This window comes from Aplysia californica, unplaced genomic scaffold (genome assembly GCF_000002075.1).
Source record: "Aplysia californica isolate F4 #8 unplaced genomic scaffold, AplCal3.0 scaffold00037, whole genome shotgun sequence".
NCBI classification, from domain to species: domain Eukaryota; kingdom Metazoa; phylum Mollusca; class Gastropoda; order Aplysiida; family Aplysiidae; genus Aplysia; species Aplysia californica.
The window spans coordinates 868,731-892,757 of NW_004797307.1; the positions used below are offsets into that span (position 1 = coordinate 868,731).

At 38.0% G+C, this 24,027-nt stretch overlaps 1 protein-coding gene across 2 annotated transcripts; it reads right to left on the reverse strand.

The window, feature by feature from the left end:
* Positions 1-4,187: 4,187 nt before the first annotated feature.
* On the reverse strand, positions 4,188-23,448 carry LOC101861871 (leucine-rich repeat-containing protein 45). 2 transcript variants are annotated; one of them, XM_005091893.3, is made up of 18 exons: positions 23,138-23,448; positions 21,780-21,884; positions 20,949-21,100; positions 20,440-20,501; positions 19,248-19,318; positions 18,151-18,329; positions 16,967-17,095; positions 15,915-16,027; positions 14,562-14,620; positions 13,713-13,790; positions 12,413-12,548; positions 11,910-11,987; positions 11,173-11,284; positions 10,668-10,738; positions 9,928-10,113; positions 8,941-9,114; positions 6,071-6,218; positions 4,188-5,185 (listed from the first exon to the last, which is right to left on the reverse strand). In XM_005091893.3, the coding sequence occupies exons 2-18, from the start codon at positions 21,866-21,868 to the stop codon at positions 4,998-5,000; spliced, it is 2,025 nt and encodes a 674-aa protein (XP_005091950.1). In that variant the 5' UTR covers positions 21,869-21,884; positions 23,138-23,448; the 3' UTR covers positions 4,188-4,997. The 2 variants fall into 2 exon arrangements, with proteins under 2 accessions (XP_005091950.1, XP_005091949.1); XM_005091892.3 differs by having other exon boundaries at positions 23,044-23,448.
* Between the last annotated feature and the right edge of the window lie 579 nt (positions 23,449-24,027).

Sequence of the window (24,027 nt, forward strand, 5' to 3'; positions counted from 1 at the left end):
CCAATGGAAGTCCAGCTGTCAAAGACAAACGTTTTTTCCCTCCACGACAAAGGGAGACTTTTGGAATGTTTCAATTGTATAAATTACGGTTAAAGAATAAAAGCTGGAGGAAGACTCTGGTCTCAGCGTCTCTTATACCTTTTCCAAAACAAATCCTGTCGTTTTTTTTGGTCAAAGACAACAGTTAAAAGAAAGTTATAGAGTTAAAACGATGTGTCCATGCTTTTGTACTTCAGTAGCGTTTACATAAACAATGACTATTGCATTGAAGCTAGGCAGACTCCCGCTCTATAGCTCTTCCAAAGGATTGTGTCAGACATAATGACCTAATGAGTTGTGATTTCTGTTCACAGTGTCTGTTCCAGACAGTCTTGGTTCACTAACACTTAGTAACAATACTCTAGAGCTCCAATTTGTTTTTTGTTTTTTTAATGCCGGTGTTTTTTACGTCTCCCTCAACATAATTTAGATCATTTTTGAAGTATGCTTTTGACCCTGTCTGCCAGAGGCATATATATTGTCCTATTATACCAGCAAAAAGACTGAGATACTCCATAAAATTGTGCCCACATGGAAATCAAACTAAGGTTTCCTGCGTATGACAGCAAAGCATCTAACCACTGTGCCACGGCCGCTGGTTATGGAGCTCTGAAGGCCAATAATAAAAAACAATAACAGGAAAGGAACCAAAAAAAGATGAAATAAAATAACACAGAAGCTCATGAAAAAGTTCATTTTAATCTAATAATATATTATAAATAAATAAATACTTAGGAATGGAAAGTGACCAGTGGAAACAGCTATACACATATTAATGTAACAGATTTACTCTGTAGAAAAACTAAGCCAGGGATTAGTCTAAACTAACTCAGACTTTAGCTTTGCTATTCCTGATCAACAGTGAATTTGTTTCACTGGAACAGTAGCTAAGATCTAACACAACAGAGACATGCAACTACACGACTTAAATTAACTATATGTGACTAATGTCCTGTGCGATGAGTTATTTGTACAATACGTACATGTACTTCACGAAGGAGATTGTGACTGAGAAAGGAGTACAGCCTGGTGAAGGCAGGAGGAGCAGCCTGAGTGACTCCATCAGATGCTACAACAACCAGCTGATGATGGAGACAATCAGACTGCCCATACTGAAATGGACCCTTATGAAGAGGGCGAGGAAGCATGGAGCACCCCATCTTCCTAAGACCCCAGTTCTACATTCAAGTATTCAAGTATACATGTACTGACTGCTTATACGGGGTGCCCATTGTGGATGGGATCTTGTCAGGGCGGGTCGGTGGGCGGTTGCCCCACTCGTCGTCTGAAAACAAACACGTTTGTTTTTGAAGCGACGAGCCAGGTGCGATCGGCTTGTGCCACTATAGCCGCTTTGCGTCCTCAATCCGGCTAGCAAACTGCCCCGCCTCAATCCCACAATGGGCATCCCGTATTAGAGTAAGACTGCCATACTGCCATTTTGAAAAGTGACGAAGGATGGAGTCTAGTGGAGTCTTCCACTGACCAGTCGGTATGATAATTACTTATTCTAGGATAAATTTGTCTAAACGTTCACACATTATTTGTAATGTAACGATGCAAAGATCACACTGTTTTACTTCTCTTTATCTATACAATTCATATCACTATCACATTGGAGGTAAGCTGTTGCTTCAACCTTATCTGCCACCGACAACCTGGGCTGAGAGGGGATACCGCATCCCACAAGATGGATGGAGATGCTTGTTTCTTATCAAGCACTTCTCCATCCTCCTTATGATGCCTTATCTCGTCGCCGTCATTCATTATGTTGTATGTCAAAATACGAGGTTTTCAGGAGTAGCCAAAAAAACCCAAACCCTTTTATTTCGAGCAGGATATTATGTTAATACGAAATGTTTAATTCATTTAAAATCCTTTACTACTTTAAGAAGATGAATGAGACTAAGATCAATCAACGCATTACATCAAATTCTACAACATATTTGATTTTCATTTTTGCAAAATTTTGGCAAACGACAGACAATGTTGAATGAGGTCGACGATCTCTCCTCTTTTTCTTTGTATGTTACTCTCTAGTAACACCTCTACTCTTCAGCATTTATATGACTTTCTTGTGTTGCAAGTGCCAAGTTTTTTTCCAGCTCAGGCACCATGCATCAACCACATCTAAATCTTTCAACATGCATAAAGCTTTTCCTTTCTTTCATCTGATAAAAATTTCAAAAGGAGGTTAAAAAAAACATAACTATGAATCATGAGCACAAAAGTGACTTTTAAACTAGTCAGATGTGAACATAAATTTATGCTATCTAACACCGGTAATCAAATTTTTGCAGACGACACTTGAAGTTTTTAGAGATTTTCTTTGGACAAAGTTGATTTCAGTACTAACACTATGCAGAATTAGGGGAAGGCAAATGCAACAGTATAAGTGTATGTAGACAAACAGAATAAAATATATCAAAATATATATGCACATTGGTAATGTACGTGTCATTACTCATATAAATAAAAACAAATCAAAGTGAAAATTATGGACGGAGAGATATATGAGATTTCCTTTTAAGTATGAACGGAATCCTTTAACAAAAAGCTATGCTTGCACATCGCTATTTTCAAAAAGTTTTCAGGAGAAAAAAAAATCAAAAACTTTTTCTTTAGGGACAGCTTGAAATTCTAGTATTTATATTATATAATATACGAAAAAAAACCCTCAGATTGTTGTAGCAGGTAGTACTAGCAAAAAAAAGGCAAGCATGTCGAACAAAATCATGATACAAGCAGAGCTCAAGGTCAGCAAGTGATACATCACTTCAGATACTACAAAAAATTCTATAAAACAGAAGTCTCTGAACCAAACCATGATCAAAGTTAAACATCATGGGACCCTAAAAGCATTTAAGTTTGTGATACAAGTGAGATGTTTAAAGACAACTTGGTGACATCAGAAGTGATATCAAGTGACAGGCTAAGGCAAGTACAAGACATAGTAGATGTATTACGCTCCAATATCATGAATGCAGTTTAGCTCATTTAAGAGGTGGGCTGCTTTGACCTTGCCCGTCAGGGGGATACAACTTCACAGCAGATATACAGATACTCGATAAAAAGCTCCCCCCAGTTGGGAATAGAACTCCTGTGTTCTGTGTGCGAATGGCTCTGTGCCAGTCCATTACACTACAGATGTTGGTGCAAAGCAAGGCCACTTCAAGACAGTCTGAAGGGCAGAACATAAAAAAAAGCATAACAAATACATACTTCATCATCGTCCTTTTCATCATTGTCATGACTTTACCAATATGATCAAATGGATTTGTAATATTTTCTATTACAATCAACGGCAACAACTCATGGGATTCGGTGAACAGCGAAGGCATCACAGTAACAGTCAACAGCGAGAAACCGTCTTCAGAAAAAACATCAGCTAAACATTCACACTATCCTGTAACAGCCCCGGCCTGTGATGACGAAAGTGTTCCAGACAGAACTGCACTTAGTACAAGAAGCAAGGGTAAATGTTGGTCACAACCATTTTGCCTGAAAACTTTCAAACTCATAGCATCTCAAGGGGCTTTGCCTGAAAAGATAATCGAATTGATAATTCGAAACTTGTTAGGCTATATTTACTCTGTAACAATGGAAGGTCGATCCTAGTAACGAAAAATTAAGCGGATATATCATCGTCCACCATAAAAACTGCTGGAAACTGTAGCACATCGCTCGAACTCGAGCAGCGGAGTTAAACAGTCAGACTGTATTAAGACAGTTGTCAGGCAAATGAAAGAATCTAATGCTTCACGAGATCAACGCTAGTCCAGTCAATGACGGCCGTCCCGGCTGTTAGTTGCCGGCACCATGATGCTCGCTGGTTTTCTCTTGCTGGAATTTCCGGCCACAGCCGGCAAACTTTTACCATTGACCAGAAGTTTGAAAACCCGGAACTTCCTTATACACATGAAGAGCAAGTGAAAGTTCATCAAAACTAGTGAAAATTCAGACCAGTGATGTTCAAACACTGTGAGTGAGTGAGTGAGTACAGAGGAAGAGTGAGGGAATGATATGCAAGCTCTACACTCGTCGAGGGAGACAACAAAAACAAACAAATATAAGGAATATTGATTGGCTTGATAAGATATTACAATATAAAAATGGTCTTTATCTTTGTGTCAATGCTTTTTTTTTTCTTCTTAAGGCACAATCCAGATTTATTTGTTTGCAGGATGAAAAGAGCAAAAAAGAAATGCTAATGGATGCCTTGCCGCATTAAGAGTCTTGGTTGATATTTCCATAAGGAATGATGAAAAAAATTTAACAGCTTTAGCAATATTATGCTCTTTCCACTGCATGTGTGCATATCATACATTATGAGCTCAATTAAAGGCATAGTTCACTTACTGACACCTTTGGTTTCATGAAGGATAAGTTTCAAATCTCTTCATAATCACTGGTATTTGTGTAGGCTCCCATATATCAATATTGTAAATAATTAAATTCTGTCACTCTTGAGTACTGAATATCTTGTTTAATCCAAGGCATGTTCTTTTTCCTCTCTTCAAACAACATATTCGATTTAACACTTGTGACGAGCACTGAACATTGCAAGATCCAGATTAATACTGATATTATTAAGTGCCAAAAATAAGAGTACACTTAAGACATACGTCAATTCTGAAAAATGTTCCATTCATCATCAAGACAAGCCATTCAAAATTTCCAGTTTTCCAGTTACGGGAACTTTTGTGAACACTTTACTGAAAAGGTAGAACTTTTAACTGCACGGCTCAGGAGAGGGCTAATCTACTAATTTTAACTTGTTTGGCAGTCTTGAGTAGAAAGGCAATCAAAATCTCTGTGAAACACTGAAGGAGGAATTCAGCTATAGTGAAGACAAAAATGGAATGTTTGCCCATCCAGGACGTTCCTTAAAAGTGTAAATTCATATTTGAAAAGCCCTCTAGATCACACTGGTCTATCGTTATCTTGTACAGCTGAGATCAGCGCGGGGAAGAACCACGATTACTGCCAACATAATTCAAAATGGCCGACTGTAAGATCTGCACTCTTTGAGATTCTTCTTCTCTCATTCGAACAAGTTCAAGGTCACGTCCTTTCATTTTTTCTTGCAGAGTCACAATTTCTTTTTCTTTCTCTTCCATGGCCTGTCTGTGTTTCAGTAATTGTTCTGTAGAGAGAAAGAAAGCAGAGAAAAAAATTCTTCAAACCCAAATTGGACTTTTTCCATTTTCTTTCTAAGACATTCTGAAATTTGAGTCACATGATGTAGTCTCAATATCCCATACACATTAAGAAAAGACCATCCTGTTATAATTTCACAACTAAAGAATTTATCATCCAAATTTTGTCAAAGACATCAGTCTAAGTAAAGACATTTGAAGTGAACAATCCCAATCTGTAAAAATCTTACTTATTCCTTCCAAACTCTTCCTCCTCCTTTTATCTTAGATAAACCACACAAATGTTGCCACAAGGAGGTATTACAATCTCCAGGACTTACTTGACTAAACCAAAAAGAAGGTGTTAGTTTTAGTAGAGGTTTTGCGGCACTCGCAACTGCATAAGGTCATATGAGCGTCAAGGGGTGGATGTCAACACAGAACTCCTTACAGGGAATCAGGCGTACTCTGCTCACCTCTCTAGCTTCAACAGCACAAAGTCTGCTTCGACTATCAAAGCACCCCAGAAATAACGGGTCACAAGAGTGTGACAAAAATATAAAAAGAAGTAGAGGAAAAATGACGATAGTAAGGATTTAGAAAGGAAAAGCAGCACTTCCCTTTTGCAGTTCAGGCACAGTTATGAGCATGACATTAATGAATCTGACCATTTACAATTACAATTCTACTGTGCATAAGAACATGGTTAATGTCCCCCCTTTGGGAATGGCCTGAAGACACTTCAGTCAGTAGCACCGCATGCGGGGTGCAAAACGATGTGTCAATCAAGTCCCTGAAACTAAGCAGAAAAAGTCATATTATGTGAAACAAACATTTTGAAACATCTATGAATGTATCCAGTGAGGTGCTTTAGCCGCCCAAGTCTACTGTACCTGACATCTGACTGTCCACAGTGGACAGCTTCTCCCTGAGCTCGGCCTGCGTGGAACGTTCCTGCTCCAGTTTGGCCTGAGACTTGTTCAGCTCTACTTTCACTTTGCCCACCTCCGACATGGTGTAGCTGTTCTTCTCCGACACCTCCTGCAATAGGATAAGGTACGACGATAAGATTGTGAGGCACCGTGATGAAATCAGGTGCTCGTCAAAATAACGAAATAGAAGAAACCCGCATTTTTCTGCCAATTTGGAAATTTTTATCAAATTTTTGTTTTTGGCTGAACATCTTTGACGTTCATTTAAAACATTTTTCTGTGTGGATTTTTCTGATAAACGTTGATTAAAGGCACAAAAATTGTAAATGTTCAGTTCCCAAGGACTTTCAAGCTTTGGAAGTCACCAAACTTTAGTGGCCATTTTCTCACTAATCTTACCTCTGAAACCAGGCAACCCCTACCTCCTTCAATCGTAAATATCTCACCTTCTAATTAAGATAGATTGGTATTGTTTTCACCGAAAGCAGGACAAATGAACAAACATTAAGATGACACCATTAACTCCACACGCCCAAAAACTGACGAGCACGTGATTCCACCACGTCATGACACATATCATTTATCATCATCCAGTGCCAGATCTGCGGCAGACATCGGCGATCATGGTTCTCCATTCATTTCTTTGCTCGGATGCTGTTAAAAAAAGCTACGTTTCCCTGATCTTTCTCTGTTACTCATTTGTTAAGATTCTCAAAGTAGGTTGCTCTGGGCCTACCCCTGCCTCGTTTGCCTTCAATTTTGCCAGTGAGAGCTAGATGTTCAAGACCTTTATGTCTATTCAGGTGTCCCAAAAACTGCATTTGTCGTTTCCTGATTGTCTTTAACAGTGAGCGTCCCACGTGGACTTCATCAAGCACTACCTCATTTGATTTTTTTTCCTTCCATGATATTCTCAGTCTCAGCAGTCTCCTACGAAATCACATTTCTGTTGCTTCTATTTTATTTTCACTGTCTTTAGTGATTGTCCAGCATTCACAGCCATATAGAAGGAAGATATTAGAGGAGGAGAAAACAGTACTATTTCTCTGGAGCGCCCCCAGAGCAACTAGCACTATTTCGCAAGTTAATATTTCTCAAGAGTGCTCCCAAAGAAGAAAACAGTACTGTGTCTCTGGAGTGCTCCAAGGGAAGAAAAACAGTACTATTTCACAAGAGTGCTCCCATTTAAGAAAACAGTACTATTTCACAAGAGTGCTCCCATTTAAGAAAACAGTACTATTTCTCAAGAGTGCTCCCAGAGAAGAAGACGGTACAGTAGAACACGACTATAGCGGCACCCACTGCAGCGAGACCATACCGTAAACCCCCTTTTTTTGTCTATGTAAACTCAATTAACTGTACTAGGGTTTAACGGGGCAAGGAAAGGCCTGAACTTGGATACAGGAGGAGATATCGAGTGAGTTTTAACTGGGGGAAGGGGGCTTGGGAGGGGGGCTGTAGGTGGGCTCCAAACAGGCAGTCAGCAGTGCAGTGTTGTGACTGGTAAGTCCAGTAATGAGTGAGGTGGGGCAGGCGGCTGAGAGAGATGGTGCGGAGAGATGCGTTATGTGAGCCACTCCAAAAGTTATGTGCCATTGCCCAAAGCCTTGGCTAGGCCAAAACGACAGTAAAAGAAGAGGAAAGCCTGTAGTGAGTGATTTTTTCGTGTTCCCCTTTACATTCCTATAGCGGGAACTTTGCCTGCAGCAGGATTTTTCTTCTGGAACTAAAAACCCCTCTATAGCCATGTTCTACTATACAATTTCTCAAGAGTGCTCCTAGAGAGGAAAACAGTGCTATTTCTCAAGAGAGCTCCCAGAGCAACTAGTGCTGAGAGCCTACAACACAAGATACTGTGGCAGGAGAAACAGAGGGAGACCACTACGACGCCACTAGATCGACTACGTAATGGACATCATCAGAGCCCACGATCTGACCCTCCTCCAAGCCGCTCGACCTACAGCTGACAGACGAATGTTTCTCCCAGTGACACTCACCAGTACCAAAGAAAGTAAAAAGTAAAAGTAACAAAACATGAACTTAAAAAAACTCAACAAAATGGATGTTTCGACAGAAAGTAAACTCTACCACTTTTCTTTCAAAAGACGATCTTGGGCTCTCTCCTAGTGCTATGAAGCAGGCCTGGCAGTGAGAGGTTGAACATAAGATGAATTGTACCCATATATCAATACCGTTATCATTTCATGAAATGTATTTATACTTCCACAGTATCTTTAAGTCATGGATTGATTTAAAGTTTCACCTCATAAAGACCTACTTTGCTTCAAAAGGGAAGAACTTTAAAAAATGCCGGTGCCAGGTCTAAAACAGGACATCACGCATCATTTTTGACCTCTCATTTCTCAGTTCAAATGATCCAAAAAAAACAACCCCTCCACATATTATCCTGATCTTTTCCTGTCACAAAAATAAAGAAATGCAACAGCTCTGATTGAGGGGTCAGACATCGACCACTCATTTCTCAGCTCTGATGCTCCACAAAAACCAATACTATCCTGGTACTTTCCGTTCACAAAAATAAACAAACACCAGCTTTGAGAGAGAGTCCAGACATTGGCCATAATGTCTCAATAAAAACTTTATAAATCCTGGTCTTTTCCAGTCACAAAAACAAACAAACAAACAAACAAAAAAACACCAGCTTTGAGAGAGAGTCCAGACATTGGCCATCATGTCTCACCAACCATTTTACTGCAGCGATGCTCCTAAAAAAACTATATTATCCTGGTTTTTCCAGTCACAAAAAAAAGAAAGAAAGAAATAAACAAACAAAGAAACACCAGCTTTGAGAGACAGAGCCCCACGCTCACCTGAGCCATCTCGTCCATCTGTCTCTTCATGTTCTCCAGCTCCAGCTGTAAGTTGCTGTTCTTGTGCTGTAGCTGCGTCAGCGAGGCTGTCTGCTGGTTGCAGTGGCTCTGGAGCTCGTCCTTGCTCGTTTGCAGCACTCGGATTTTCTCCTCTAATTGGACGTGACGTTGCTCCTGATCAGTGTTGGGTACAAGTAAAAGCAAAAACGAAGGATTTAAAATAATTACCAGTGTTGAGTTTGTGAACTAAGCTCACTCCTACTGAAATGACCTTTTGCACTAAACAATGGTGTGGAAATAACCTTTGAATGCTGTTTACAATGGTGCATCATAATTACATCAAAAGGTCATTCACAGCCTCCCCCCCCCCCCCCCCCCCCCCCACTGCATGTCATCTTCGAAATAAATTTGATCCTCAATAAATGACCAGCGCTTTCCATTTTAATTCAACATCAGTGTTTCACTACTGCATATTCAATAATATATGCCTTCAAGCTTATCGATAGACAGGAGCAGAATCCATGTTTGACTGAAGACCTACTTTTTACGGGAGCAGGAAAAAAAGGGGTTTTCTCTAAACTAGGTGCTGGGCATAGATGCTTTTGACCACATGGCTGTTCAGTACATTGATATAGTTCAGATGGCTGGGATATGAATTAACATGGTGTTTAATGGGGTTTTTTTTGTTGCTACTTAAAGTATAAAAGTATCAGAGGGAAATTCACAGTAAGATGGGATGTTGAATTGAGGCCAACATTATAATACAGTCAAAATTGTCCAAGACGGCCACCCACAGTTGAGCAGAAAAGTGTCTGTCTCTGATAGGTGGACATCTTGGACATTGTCATTATGACATAGAAAAAAGCACAAAGGGGGAAGTGGGAAGTGGTCTTTGTACGGGCAATTGTCTTGCACAGGTGGTCACTAGAGCAAGTTTCACTGTATATAAATATCAAAATACACAGTGTTCCGACAAGTATCTCTTACCTCCTCCGACTTCAGTCGGTGCTTGAGAGATGATGTCTGCTCCTCAGCATTCAACTTATCAGCCATGTTAGCTGCCTTCAGACGGCTAATCTCTTCCTCCATGTCCAGTCTCTGTGACTCCATTTTTGATATGCGGTCTCGCAGAATACGCTCCATTTCTTCACTCTCTTGTTTCATTCGGTTCATCTAAAACATTAAAACACATTGTGATTGCATGTCTAACAATTAAAAGAACAGGAATCAGAGGGCTATGATCGTCATGATCTGAGAACACTTTACTTTTACCTGTAGCTTCTAGATAGATTCAGCAATTTCATAGCTCCACTTATTATTCCCTTTAACTGAATATATGAATATATTCTCCTCTTTTCCACAATAGAAAGCTTATATGCATGGGTCAAAGAGCAAATCATCTTAGCTCTTAGAAGTTAGGACAATTCAGAATTATGCTGCATTATTGTCTCCTTCCTCATTTATAAATATCTTTCCTCATTTATTATAAATATTTTCTAGCCTGTACTGCTCCTGTATCCTCATAATATATCAACCCTTCATTCTTTTCTTTAAATTTTAGTAGGCAATACATGCTAGTAGCTTAGAACTTATCTCGTTCATGATGAGAATTTTAACTTATACAAATTTTCAACTAAATTTTTCGGTGACCAAGCAGAAAATAGGCCTATGACTTATGAGAGTTGAGGCAACAATAGGTAAAGTCGTCAGAGACATTATTCACTTACATCCTTCTGTTTGTACTGTTCCAGATCTCGCATGGCTTCCTTTTGTCTCAGCTTCTCCTGGGTAATCCTCTCTGTGGGGCACACACAACAAAACAACAACTTACGATGAATTGGCAGTTTTATTTCATTCAATGAGAGACACAGACGTATATTGAGAGGGAGAAGGAGAGGGAGAGATAGAGAGAAAGAGAGAGAGAGAGAAAGAGACAGAGAAACAAATAAAGAGAGACACAGAGAGAACATAGAGACAGGAACAAACACAGAGACACAAAGAGAGAAAGGAAGAAAGGCAGAGATTAGAGATAGAAAGAGAGTAAGAGAGACACAGAGAGAGAACATAGAGACAGGAACAAACACAGAGACACAAAGAGAGAGAGGAAGAAAGACAGGTTAGAGAGAGAAAGAGAATAAGAGAGACATAGCAAGTGACAAAGAGACATAGAGTGAGGGATAGGGAATGAAAGACAGGTACAAACAGCTACAGAGAAGTATTCACGTGACATACCATCAAACTGTGAGCCTTTGAGCGTCAGCTCAGACTGTAGGTGAGTCACCTGTTCCTTCAGCTCGTAAATTTGTTCTTGCTGGTGACGGCATTTACGTTCCAGGTCTTCAACCTGTAAAAAAAAAAAGAATGAGAATTGCCACAAAGTTGAAATTGTGATTTCAAACATACTTGAAACTTTTTATATCAAACTGCCACATAAAACTAAATGAAAAACAATTTTTAAAAATAAACTAGAATCTTTATTCCAATCAATTTTTCATGTCTAGTGAGTAAACCTGCACCAACGAGTAATATTAAAAAAAAATCTAGGTTAAGCTGTAACAAACAGTTCAGGGGGACAAAAAAGATACAGTATTAGCCACACAATCGGAGCTTCAGTAAAAAGTAGAATAAAACTTAAGTAGGCTTACACTCAGTATATAAGTTGAAACTTATTAAGGAAACAAAGAGAGCAGATGGGGAGGGTGACTGTATGCCATCACTGCCAAATAAAAGGCTCTTAGGTCACGAAACTGATTTTCAAAACAATACTAACTAAAGAGCTGTCCTAAAAAAAGACTGCCTCACCAAGTGGGAAAAACGTCTAGCCATTAAAAAAAGAGATTCTTCCAAGAGCAATAACAATGTCAAAGTGAGCAATGTTCATTATTCCTCTTATGGTTTAAACAATAAGGCGTAATATTGAAATCAACAACAACAAAAAGAGTGAAATAATTCAAAAGAAGAAGACATACCTTGTTTTGTAACTGGCCGTTCTTGTCCTGCGCCTCGGAGATTTCCCTCAGATACTTGATTTCTTCATTTGCTCTATCCTGAACAAGCCAACAGAAGACAAGCCAAAAATCCAATAACAATTACCTTGCGGTTCCTTTTTTTTAGTAATCATGAAAGTTCTTTTTGCATATCCAAAGCGCTAAAGAACAAAAATATCTCTGAGGCAGTTCAAGCATTATTTAAAGTACACCACTTTGTTTTATTTATCACCATCGCTGAGTTACAGCTATGTACTGATGCAGAAAACAGACAGATAACAATAAACATTTTTTTAAAAATGCAAGAAAGAAACTCCTAATATTCTGAAAAGTGCAATAAGTTACATACCCCGTAACAAATCAGTAAACATGATATAATAGTCATCAACTTTTTCTGAAACTTTGTAAGCTTTTACCAGTGCATTAGACGATAAAACACCCATAGATAAGCTCTCTTTAGTAACAAACTTTCAGAAAACATTTACCTCTTTCTCTCGACGAAATTCATTTGAATGATTCACAGCCATTTCTTGCATTTCCGCCTTGAATCGATTGACAGTTGAACTGAACTCATTGACTTTCTGCTCTGATAACGCCAGTTCCGTCTCAGCCATAGATAATCTGGGAAAAGAAAGCAATGAAACATCCAGATATGAGGAATTCTGAAAAACTGTAAGGTCAGCAGTATCTAATACTGTCAAAATCGTCGGAGATGGCCTTTCATTGTTTAATGTTGAGGGGAAAAGTGACCATCTTAGAGAGGTGGACTTCATACGCAGTGTCTTTATCTTGTACAAAAAAAAACAAACCGCAAGGGCGGGGGGGGGGGGGGGGGGGGGGGGGGGGAGACGGGAAGCGACTGTACAGGTGATTGTCTTATACAGGTGACCATCAGAGCAGGTTCGACTGTACTTGTTCACGGTTTTGATGATGTGAATGAAAGGAAGTAGTGATGAGGAAGACTTGTTACTCCACACAAACAGTGAAAAAAAAAGAACCATAGTTACAGCATTAATCCTATCCGTACGCCCCGGGGTCATTTTGTGCCCCCGGGGTTGTATTCTTCACATTTAAGAATATTTCTAGTACGCAGATCTCTTCGAAACTTTTAGTATTTCTCAAGAAAAAAATCTTTTTGACAGACTGCTATGCAAAGCATACGGATCGGACTAACGAGTAAATTTCCTCTTTGGAAAGTGGTGGCACAGAGTTCCCCACGTCGTATGGATACGATAGTTAAACATGACGTAGGGATAGGGTTAAACTAAAAGTACTAGAGTCTAGTTCAAAACATGGCGGGCTTAGGAAACAGATCTCTACGATCAGGAGACAAGTCTCTTACGAGAGTACCTTGAAAGGGAGGTCAAAAACTCACTGGGGGTCCTTTTCTCATCTAGTCTTCTCCCACAACAAGGACACAAAGTCGGAGATAAAATTTAAAATTCATTATAAAATATACCTTATGAAGTGCCATCTTGATAGTTAGTCCTTATTCATAGTATCCATATATTCATTATGTGATGTGCATATCATTATTGACCGTGCTGAGATACTATGAATGTCTGTTTATGTGTTTGTGTTAATCTTAAGAGTGCATGTATGCATGTTTATGCACATGTATTTTGTGTTATGGTGAAAGTATTCTTAAGTGTCTAGAGCTGTATTGTAGGGAAGTGGGCACTATAGAAATTACCTGAATTATTATTATTTTTAGTAATAAAGAATATTATTCGTCTACAAAATTAGGATAATATCTTCTCTGCTATTGACTACAGAGGCACTCACTTTGCTGCCATAGAGTTGAATGCACCTTTCCTCTCATCAAGAGCCACTTGCAAGTTCCCAATCTGTTGGGTGGAGACTCTGAAACAAATTTTTCATTATGAAAGCCACTAATGTACCCGCAATTTTTTCATAACTGTTGGCATTTGATATTAACAACACACACAAAATGTTTTTCAGTAGACTTATATGATGCTTACAAGATTCTAAAATGTTGTAAGAGATTTTTTAAAAACCGAGTCAGTTAAAGAGACATAGTGCTTTGGAAGCATGCCACAGCAGTCTTCTTCCCAAACCATGTGTATATATGTATTCTCAAAAGCTCCACTCACTCCTTCTTGTCCTCCTTCTCAGGAAAAAAATCAATTCATCTATGGACGCAATTCACATATACAACAGAAATTCAGTGAGCACACATTTTCAACAGAACTATGCTTTAAGTCAGATTGAGGACCCATTGTCACTTCATGTCCAGATGATGAAAAACACAAAGCTTGTTTTCTCAAAGAGGTCTAAATTTTGATATCATTCTTCGTGACAATATGCTGATTGTAGTTACAAAATGTGCAGATCTTAGACCACTACTATTTTCTCCATTTGATTTATTTCATACATTCTTTTTTTATTGCAACAAAAAGAACTGTTGGAAGATTTATTAACAAACTTTTCTTAGCAAAGAGTAACACTAATAAAGAACGAATTCAAAGAGTGGAATAGCAATTTGCACATGCTTAAGTAAGCTCATCAACAAATTGATGTTCTTTTGACACAGGAAAAAAAGGAAGACCACAAATGAAAGTATCATATCTAGCAGAACCCTAATCTAGAGTCGAGTAAAAATATTCTTTTTACCTGTGAGATTTCCTCAAGATTTCATCTTTCTGATCAATTGCAGACATTAAGTCATTGATCTGAAACAAAAATTAAACCTCATAATCATCGTCTGTGAACATGGCAAAACTATAGATTACAGTAATCTATTTGAGAATATTACAGCACATCTACACAGTGACAAACTTCCTTTGTAAATGTTCTCATAGTAGTAGTGGCTTTTGAGAGAAAACCCCCCAACTTGACAAGACAGATAAAAATCAAATTGAAATTTGGGCTAGAGGTGTCAATAGCAGAAAAAAGTTGAAAAGGGAGAGCAGAGATTTGAAAATAGAAATTTAAAAGAGAACAAGATTTAAAAGAACTTTATGCAGCATAAAAAAAATTAATTTAAGTTGGTAAGCGTTAAACAGCGCTCGCAACTGCATAAGGTCATACGAGTGCGTGTGACACACCAAACATTTTCAGTTGGTAGAAAATTTTGAATTTTGCTCGGGTGGTGGCTGAAGCCTACTCTTATCGATTTTAGACCACCAAGGTATCTTTAACATGCGCAACTTGCACACGGGACCTCTCAGATTTTTTGTCCTTGTCCGACAAGGCTAGGTGTAGATCTTGCCGACCATAAGATCAGGGGTGTGGCTGAAAAACAATAGTAAGAAGGAGACAAGAAATAGCAGTAGAAAGGCTGCAGAAAGAGTCAAGAGACAAGAGGAGGGGACAAAGGAAGTGAGGGGGTGGGGGCAGAAAGTGGAGACGAAAGCAGACAACAGAACATTGCTAGAGAGCACAAAAGGAGGCGAAAGGAGACAATTTTAGAGAAGAAAATTTTTCAATCGCAACCCCGATTCGAACCTGGGACCTTTGAATGAGAAGCGAACACCTTAACCTTAACCTTTAGGCCACGAGAGCCACCTGATTTAAGTTGTATGATAGCAAACAGAAAAAGCAGCCAAGAAGAAGAGAACCTGACCAGTCGATTCATGAAAGACTTCTGTAGGTGAAGAGACTCTCAGCGAAAAAATAATAATTTAATAAATATCAGTTACTGTAAAGATTAGGCTATTGAGTACACCTGTAAATAAGCTGCACCAACTAAATAAAATAAATAATCTGACACTAAAGTGTGGTGTAGAGGAAAATATGTCAACTTTTTAATGTTTCAGGTGTATACTAAGAATAGATGAAGGAGTGATGCTCCTGCAATCAAGGAAATCAGAACATAAGCCGTATCATAGTTTAAGCTACAGGGTTTAAAGCTGAGGAAGTAAAGTCGTGGCTTATAGCCTGCACTTTATGGTAATAAATAGTAATCAAATAAATAACATTTGAAAAATAGAAAAAAATACAAGAAAAAAAAAATTACACTGGTACCTGAAGTTTCTTATCAAATTCCAGATCACGGATGTGTTTTGCCATTGTCTGAGTCCTTTTGAGATTTTCATCTACAATGGCTTGTCGATCAGCATTGCCAGAAACTGCAGCATCTGTGGACATGAATTATTTTACTATAACTATAAGTAGCACGCTCAGACGAATGTGAAAATACCATCTCTGTTATGTTTTGCTTTATTTCTACAAACAAATATAAGAAAACGCAGGATTTCAGGGTAAATTTGAGTTCAAAGATAGCATTTCCATATTTGAAATTTCAAGTGGCATATATACACATCCACACTCTTATATGTGAGGCGTGCTGACAAAATTAATGACTTCTTGTAATCCACAAGAGGAGATATTGGCCAAAAATCGACATTAGGGTAAAATTTGTAGATTTTTTTTATTGATGCCATATTCTTGAAGTATAACATGCCTTTATTATTTTATACTTGTACATTATAAAACTACACCTATTTCCTATTTCTAAAGGCCTCGAATCCGAGAAGTAACTCATTCTGTCACTTCACATATATATACAGAGTAAAACCTGCTACAACGACCACTTGTCCAAGGCAACCTGTACAAGTGACCACTTCCTACTTCCCGTTTTTTAAATATTATAACGACACTGTTTAAGAGGACCATCTGTCTAAGATGAAGAACATTTTTCTCCTCTACAATGGCAGGTTGTCTTGGACAGATTCAACTGTATATATGAAAACAGCTGACAGCAGCTTCAACTAAATTTAAATACATAGACAATACTGCCATAAGCTAACAAAACGCCTTTTTTTATTCACAGGAGTTTCGAGAAAAAGAGTTTTTTTTTGTCAGTGTAACCATTGAAAAATGGGAGTTCTTCCTAAATTTTAATTCAAATTTATTCATAAACTAGTCACAGTTTCACTTTGATTTTATCACACAAGTAGGGTAACTGATCAGGCTTTCGATTTAACAAATAAAAAATTTTGGTGTCAAAATGAAAGAAAAGCGTTTTGTCAGCTTACGGCAGAATGGAGAAGGTAAACTTTTTTAAAAAAAAATACCAATTGATTTTGTGATGTCCGAAGGAACATTGTTTCCAGCCAGCTCCAGTCGTGAGAGAGTCTTATTGGCTTGCAGCATCTCAAGGAGAGCTCTTCCTCCCAGAAGACCACAGTTATTCCATCTAAGATCTGGTTGGAAACAAGGAGGGGAAAACGTTTCTATAGGCACATCAGTTAATTCTGAAAGCAGTTAGCAGTTCAAAGAAGACAAGACTTTGTTCATATTAGCAAAACTCAGTCTTTTAAAATATGTACAATTGAAGTTCATCCATATTTAAAAGTGCTAATCAAATGTATAGTCTTCATTAAGCAAACCCTAAATCAACAAATTCTTAAACAGTACAACGGATATTCCAAAAGTAAAATACAAACACCTATTTCCTCGACATACTTTTTCGGACTTAAATATAACAATTTGTACGGGATACAATTGCCCAAGCCTCCTGCCTTTGAAAAATCCCTAAGACCTCCCATTTAAAAGCTGAAGAAACTATGGGTAAGAAGTTAACGGTAGAAGAGCTAATTAGAAAACAAAAAACTGTGCTCGAAAAGTGAGGTGTATCATGTTCTTGTCAGAAAAATGGCCACAGTCATTAGTGAGCTCATACTCACAAATAAGGTCCAATACAATATTTATGTCATTGGTCATTGGGGTGTGTGCTTAAGCAAAATATGGTAAACCTAGCTAGAAAAAGCAATGTGCTATTCAATGGTGACCAGCAGTAGCGTGTTATTTAAATGGTTCATCATGGTGCTATATCACGTATTATGTGGTGTTTGTGCAACCTCTGAGGTATTTTAGAAAGTTTTTAAGACTCTCTAACCATCTGGCTTGGTCCTATCAGATTGGATGTCAAATTCGGAGGTCCCACTTCTTAAATAACCGTAGTTTTGAAAGGGATCTTACATCTACACGATGACCAAAAACTTCCAAAATATTTTACACAACCGTTGTATTGTAGGCAACTAGCCATTGTAACATCTACATAATCTATTTCATCATGGAGATTAATATGAGCGGTGTTTTAATTCACCGAATTAAAAAAAATATATTGCACATTAAAAACAGTTGTGCTATATGTTGAAGATCCTGTGGCTGACCACCTCAGCGATCTATCAGAGGAATAAGACTTTAAAAAAGAAAAGGTACTCAGGACACTGTAATTGGCACTGCAAAATCATACCTAGAGCCCTGAGGTGGACATTCCTTTTCAATGAGGTTGCCAGTTCTGCGACGCTGTCATGACTTATTTGATTGTTGCGGAGATCTAAAGCTCTCAGAGATGTGCTTGAACCCACACCATCACAGAACACAGAGAAAGAGCTGTCCAGCATACCCATTCCATTCCACTCCAAGCATAAACTGAATAGGATCACAATACAAGTCTGTGTAGGTGATATTTAGAAATAGCCAAATTTTCATTCAAAGGGTTTTTATCAGACTGTTTATCCCCTCACAAAGAACTAAAAGAACAGATTAAAGACATATATAAAACAAATTTAATTTGTTACAACATATCACAACTAAACCATTTAAAAGAAAAACATCTAATAAGGGAGCTAATACAAAATATGTTGAAATAGAAATGCAATACTTTTTGAAACATGATCAAGAACAAAGACAGTTAACAAAATATTTCATCAGTTTCAGATACTAGTCCTATAAACAGCTCACCTCATCAAAGCAGACCAAAGACATAGAAACAGGTTTAGCAAAGACATCATAACTGCTTTTCATGAGAGATGCATCACCATAAGAATAATGCACATTTCTTTCACAGTGAAAACATGTGGAGCATGAACATTCAGGGGTGGTCTGCAAAGCTACACCTCTCTTTCTTCTTTAGAGAGTTCTGGTGATACAGTAAATCACTGTTTTTACCCTTTGCCACTCTTGATTTGTGTCAGATTCCATGTGTTACAGCTGTTGTTCAGCACTATATTATCCTTTCCTTCCATTTCATACAATACATGGTCACTGAGGCAATGCCATCAATATTAAGGACAAACTTTCCAAAGTTTTGGTGAGTGCACTGAGAGAAACATATGACATTACACCTGCAGAGTGAACGAAGATCTATATAAAAGGTCTAATAGCCTTAAATTCCTGATTGAGAGAAGAAGGTCAGTACAGATCAGTACAATCACTTATTAACTAAACAAGTAAAAGGAAAAAAGCAAACACATTGTCATGACAGGGTAAAACTGTTGCATTTTCAGCATGCATAATTCGACTAAAACAATGAACAAAAGCCCTAGAGGGACCTAACTGATCACATACCTCACTAAACTTTTGTTGTGCCTGAGCATTTTCCCCAAAGCTTCGGTGCCAGCACCTCGTATATTGTTTCCCTGTAAACAAAAAAGGGCATGTAAATGATTAAAGACAGATAAAGTCAAACCACTTCTAATTACAACATGTCTAAGACAGTCACCTGTACAAACGACCACTTACCATTTTCCCGCTTGGAATTTTTCTCATAATGAAACTGTCCAAGAGGACCACCTGTCTAACATGACCACTTCTGCCCTTAACAATGAGTTGTTGTCTAGCACAGGTTCGACCGTAGGTCAAAATACTTCAGTGAAGCAGAGAATGAGATCTCTGTACAGTTTAAAATAAGGAAGGAGGAAGAATTTCTGATGTAACTCATTTCAACATTAAAGAACTGACAAGGGAGTATAACCCAACAAAGTAAAACCCAGTACACAATCAATAAGGAAGTAAGGAATAATGAGTTTTTCTGGGCGCGAAGAGTCCTGCAAGTACAGTCTCTATAAAACAGAAATGAACTAACAAAAAACCAACTTTGGAATCTTAAAATCTGTATTGAAAGTCCTGCTACATTTGAATCAGTGGACAGGGTTCCATGTGCCGAATACACTGCTTTAGAGAGTGAGAGGAACTTACAATGCACAAGACTATGAAGCTTAGAATGAAATCAAACAAAAAAAAGTCTAAGAATGAACATCCAGTTACAAATATTGAAACACTTGCAGCCATACACACTCACATTTATGAACATTAATACATGCGTGTGCACACACATGCGCATGCACACACATACACACACACAGCATTTCATGTTCAGTTCACATATCACTTTCTCACTTTGGTCTTAACAAATGCTCAGTAGAAGTTCAAACAATTCTAAATCTTTCGGTGCTTCAGAGAGGCTGGAAGAATATTTCTTCTGACTTATGAAAATAATGCATTAGTATGGGTACGTCCAGGGTAGGTAAAAGCGAAAAGCTAAAAAAAGAAAAGTATTCATAAAGAAAGGATCCCCATTTTGGAGTTGATATTTTAATTTTTTATTCTTTTAATGATTCATTTACTCATCTAAAGAAGGTCATATTGTATCATCTCAAGTAGAACCATATTTTTTTGTAGACAGGTGTATAAAATGAACTTTTGAATAGGACACTCATCAACCACAAAAGAAATGAAAAATTGAAAACAAAGTTTTTACCTTCAGATCCAGTTTTCTGCAAAAGGAGTTGTAAGCAAGGCCCTGAGCAAGACCTTGAATTGCTGGAATAAAAGAAAAATCTCTCTTTAAATAATTACCATTAGCAGATCTTAGAAAATATATGAAGAATTTAACATTCAACAATGTCAAAGACAGCTAAAAACATGTGTTAAATCATTTACTACACAGCACCTTCACTCATCATCAGCATGGATAAAAATAAATCAAATGGGATAACGTGATGAATCCTCTGAAAATTCAGGTCCTCAAAATCAAAACTAACTTGTTCTTTTCTCTTCATTCACAAAACACTAACACAAAAATTAAACAGATGAGATTTTCTGTAACCAGTTATAGACGGAACTTGCAAAGAGAAATTTTTATTCCAATGAAAAAGCTGTCTCAGTTCCAGGGTGATTAATTCTAACACTGAAAAAGATCATATTAAAACAAAGGAGGCTAATTTCACTCATTGAGGGAGTATGCCTGTCTAAGAGAACAGCACAAACCTTCTTCAGTGAGCATGCAGTCTGAAAACTTGATCTCTACAAATGTCCTGTCTGTGGCAAGAACCTTTCCTAAGACAGCACATGTCTTTGGCGTCAGGCTATTGGTTGACAGATCCAGAACTGCTTTACTTTTAGATCCATGGAGCTCAAAGCTTTAAAAAAAAAGATAAGATATTCACATTAGCCTTCAGTTCTCTGTATTAGTGAGATATTTACAAGTAGTGTCTTCTGATGGTACCAGTAAAAACGAACAAAGAAAAAACATTTTCAAATAGACAGTACTTTCAAAATACCAGTCAAAATGAGTCTTTGTTTAAGCTGCAGGTATGCTATGCTCTAAAGATGAAAACTTTATGTCTCTTTGTTGATCTTGAATTATGCTTGAGAGAACCATGGTAGAAATGAGAGGGAAGAAGTACAGCCAAACCTGCTATAACATCTGCCTGTCAAAGACAATCACCTGTACAGATGACCACTTCTACCCTTGTGTTTTCCTTTACAACGACGCTGTCCATGATGTCCTTCTTTATAAATCAGACAACACTTTTTCCTCGAAGTGGCTGTTTTGGACAATTTTGACTGAACTTCCCAAAGATAAATTTGGGTTAAAAAAACTAGAAAAAGAGGTAAAATTCTAACAAATAATGCCTCATTTTCAAGGGAAGATCTTGATTTATTTATTTACAAGGAATTGAAGGAGCCATTAGATGGTATGAAAATATTCTTGCGCTATACAGCATATTTATACTTTTTCATTCAATGCCTTTGCATTAGCACACTTTTCAATGTTTTCATACAATCTTCAAACTAAGCTTGAAATGCAAAATTTACCTTTTCAGCTTTTCCAGAATACAATCTTGGGGATCGATGTGATGATCTTTACATAAGCGGATGTATACGTGCCGGAAATCCTCCATCATTTTGTAGGTTGTAAACCTGTTTTAAAAAAAGCTTTACCTTTGTATCAGGATGATCTAAAATAGAGATACATTTTTGGCACAAAATTTACAAACTCAAGATTGTAATGCTGACATAGGGTCTGAAACAATGCAGGTTCTACATCCTATATTTGACATCATGTGATAAGTTTTAGAGGAATAAATACTAATGCATCACATTTTATGCACACTAATGTGAGATGTATGTGTTTTTCCCAACGTTTTGGCAATGGCTCATCTAAATCTATATATACTATTAATTTAGGAACTGTAACACAATCACAAAAAAAGCTAGCAGTAAACAAAAGTGCGTAGCTTGTCATGATGGGTAAAAAGGAAGTGGCTATCCTCCCCCGGGGTGAGAATAGAAATACGATCGACCTCTCACCCCGGGTAAGACTTTTGCCACCGTAGGCTATTCTCACCCGGTGTGAAACAAGACCTGTTTTTCCTCATTTCGGAATACTTTCTATCGATGTGGATGATCAAATGGATAAAGGCAAAGAAAAGATTACGTTATAGCACAAAAGTAAGCTAATTTTATGGACTACAAAGATGCTATGGCTATTTCACTTTTTGAATCGAGCCGAACAACGGGAGTCGCCATTTTGTTTTGCCCGGAAGTTCTCGCAAGATCTATTCCTCCCCTCTTCTCTCTCTCTGTCTCTTTCTGAATACTGTCTATCGGTGTGGACGATCAAATTGACCAAAACAAAGTTAAAAAATGATGTTAAAACACAAAAGTAAATTAATTTGGTTGTCTACAAAGATGCTACGGCTATTTAACTTTTCGAATCGAGCCGAACTACGCGGGTCACCATTTTGTTTTGCCCGGAAGTTCTCGCGCTACTCCTCTCTCTCTCTTTTTCTCTCTCTCTCTCTCTCCACTGCCCACAGACAAAATTGTACGCTTTTAGTAGGCTACAGTTGTAATGGAACGTTTGTTCATGGCACAGAATTCTCCAATTTTTCTGTTATCACAGTGTAGAATTCTGTGGTTTAGGGTGAACGCAAAATTTGTTGGCCTAGATCTAGGCTATAACAGTGAACGCGCACCGGGTGAGAATAGCCAAAAGACTCGCCTGCACTATTCTCGAGTGAGAATAGAGGTGGCCCCTTTCTAACACACACACACAAATGATTCTTTAAAGACTTGCCGTGGTCTATTATATTTCTACTGGACAGGTGTTTGTAACTCCCTTTCAGCAATGTTGATTTAGATCTAGATCTAGAGTCTAGATTCTACTTTACTTTTCCGATCCAGTCGCAGTGTTGATTTAAAGTGTAAGTTTGCAGCGGGTCCGAACTTGTTCAGGAAGACACTTGCTCTTCTTTCCAGCAAACGCCTACATACTCATTTGGTGGTCACTGTTCAATATATCAAGCAGTCCTAAGCAGACCCTGGCATGTTGACAAAGCAATTGAATGGCAATAAACACTTGTAAGCAAGAGGGAATGATATACGATTCCAGAGCACCAGGCATCACCGTCCAGGGTAGGTGGCATTCGTTCGAAGCCGTAAACAAAGCAACGTAAAAATTAGGAGTTGGTGTGTCTCGGTAGTCCGAACAGTATAGAATCTGCACTTGCTTCGCCAATTTTGGCCGTTTTAAAAATTAGCCACTCGTTTCTCTGATCAGAAGGTCTAAAAACATATGTACATGTATATTGTCCTGGTCTTTCCCCATCACCCATCTTTTCAAGCTTTCGAAGTAAGATTTTCTTAGTCTATGATCCCTGACTATTTTGGCTTCTTTATTTCCATTGAGAGCAAGTTTTCAAGACTTTTATGTCTTTTCGGGTGTCACAGAAACGTCATAATCTGTTGCTATTAACTATTCTTGTGAGCACTTGGTCCACTTAGATTTATTTCAGCACAATCCCATTTGGTTTCTATAACTTCCATAAAATTCCCAAGTCTCCAAAAGAAACCCGATTCTGTTGCCCTAAGGTTTATTTTCACTGTCTTTGGATAATTGTCCAGCATTCACAGGGAATAGGAAAAGAAACAGTTGGTCTTGTTTTTAAAAGGAAAAAAAAAGCCTTTTAATAGAATAAATATCTGACAACCAACCAGGGAAGAGGAGGATTACAGACACGAACATGGATAACAATTGTTTCTGTGTATGTACTTCAAAATT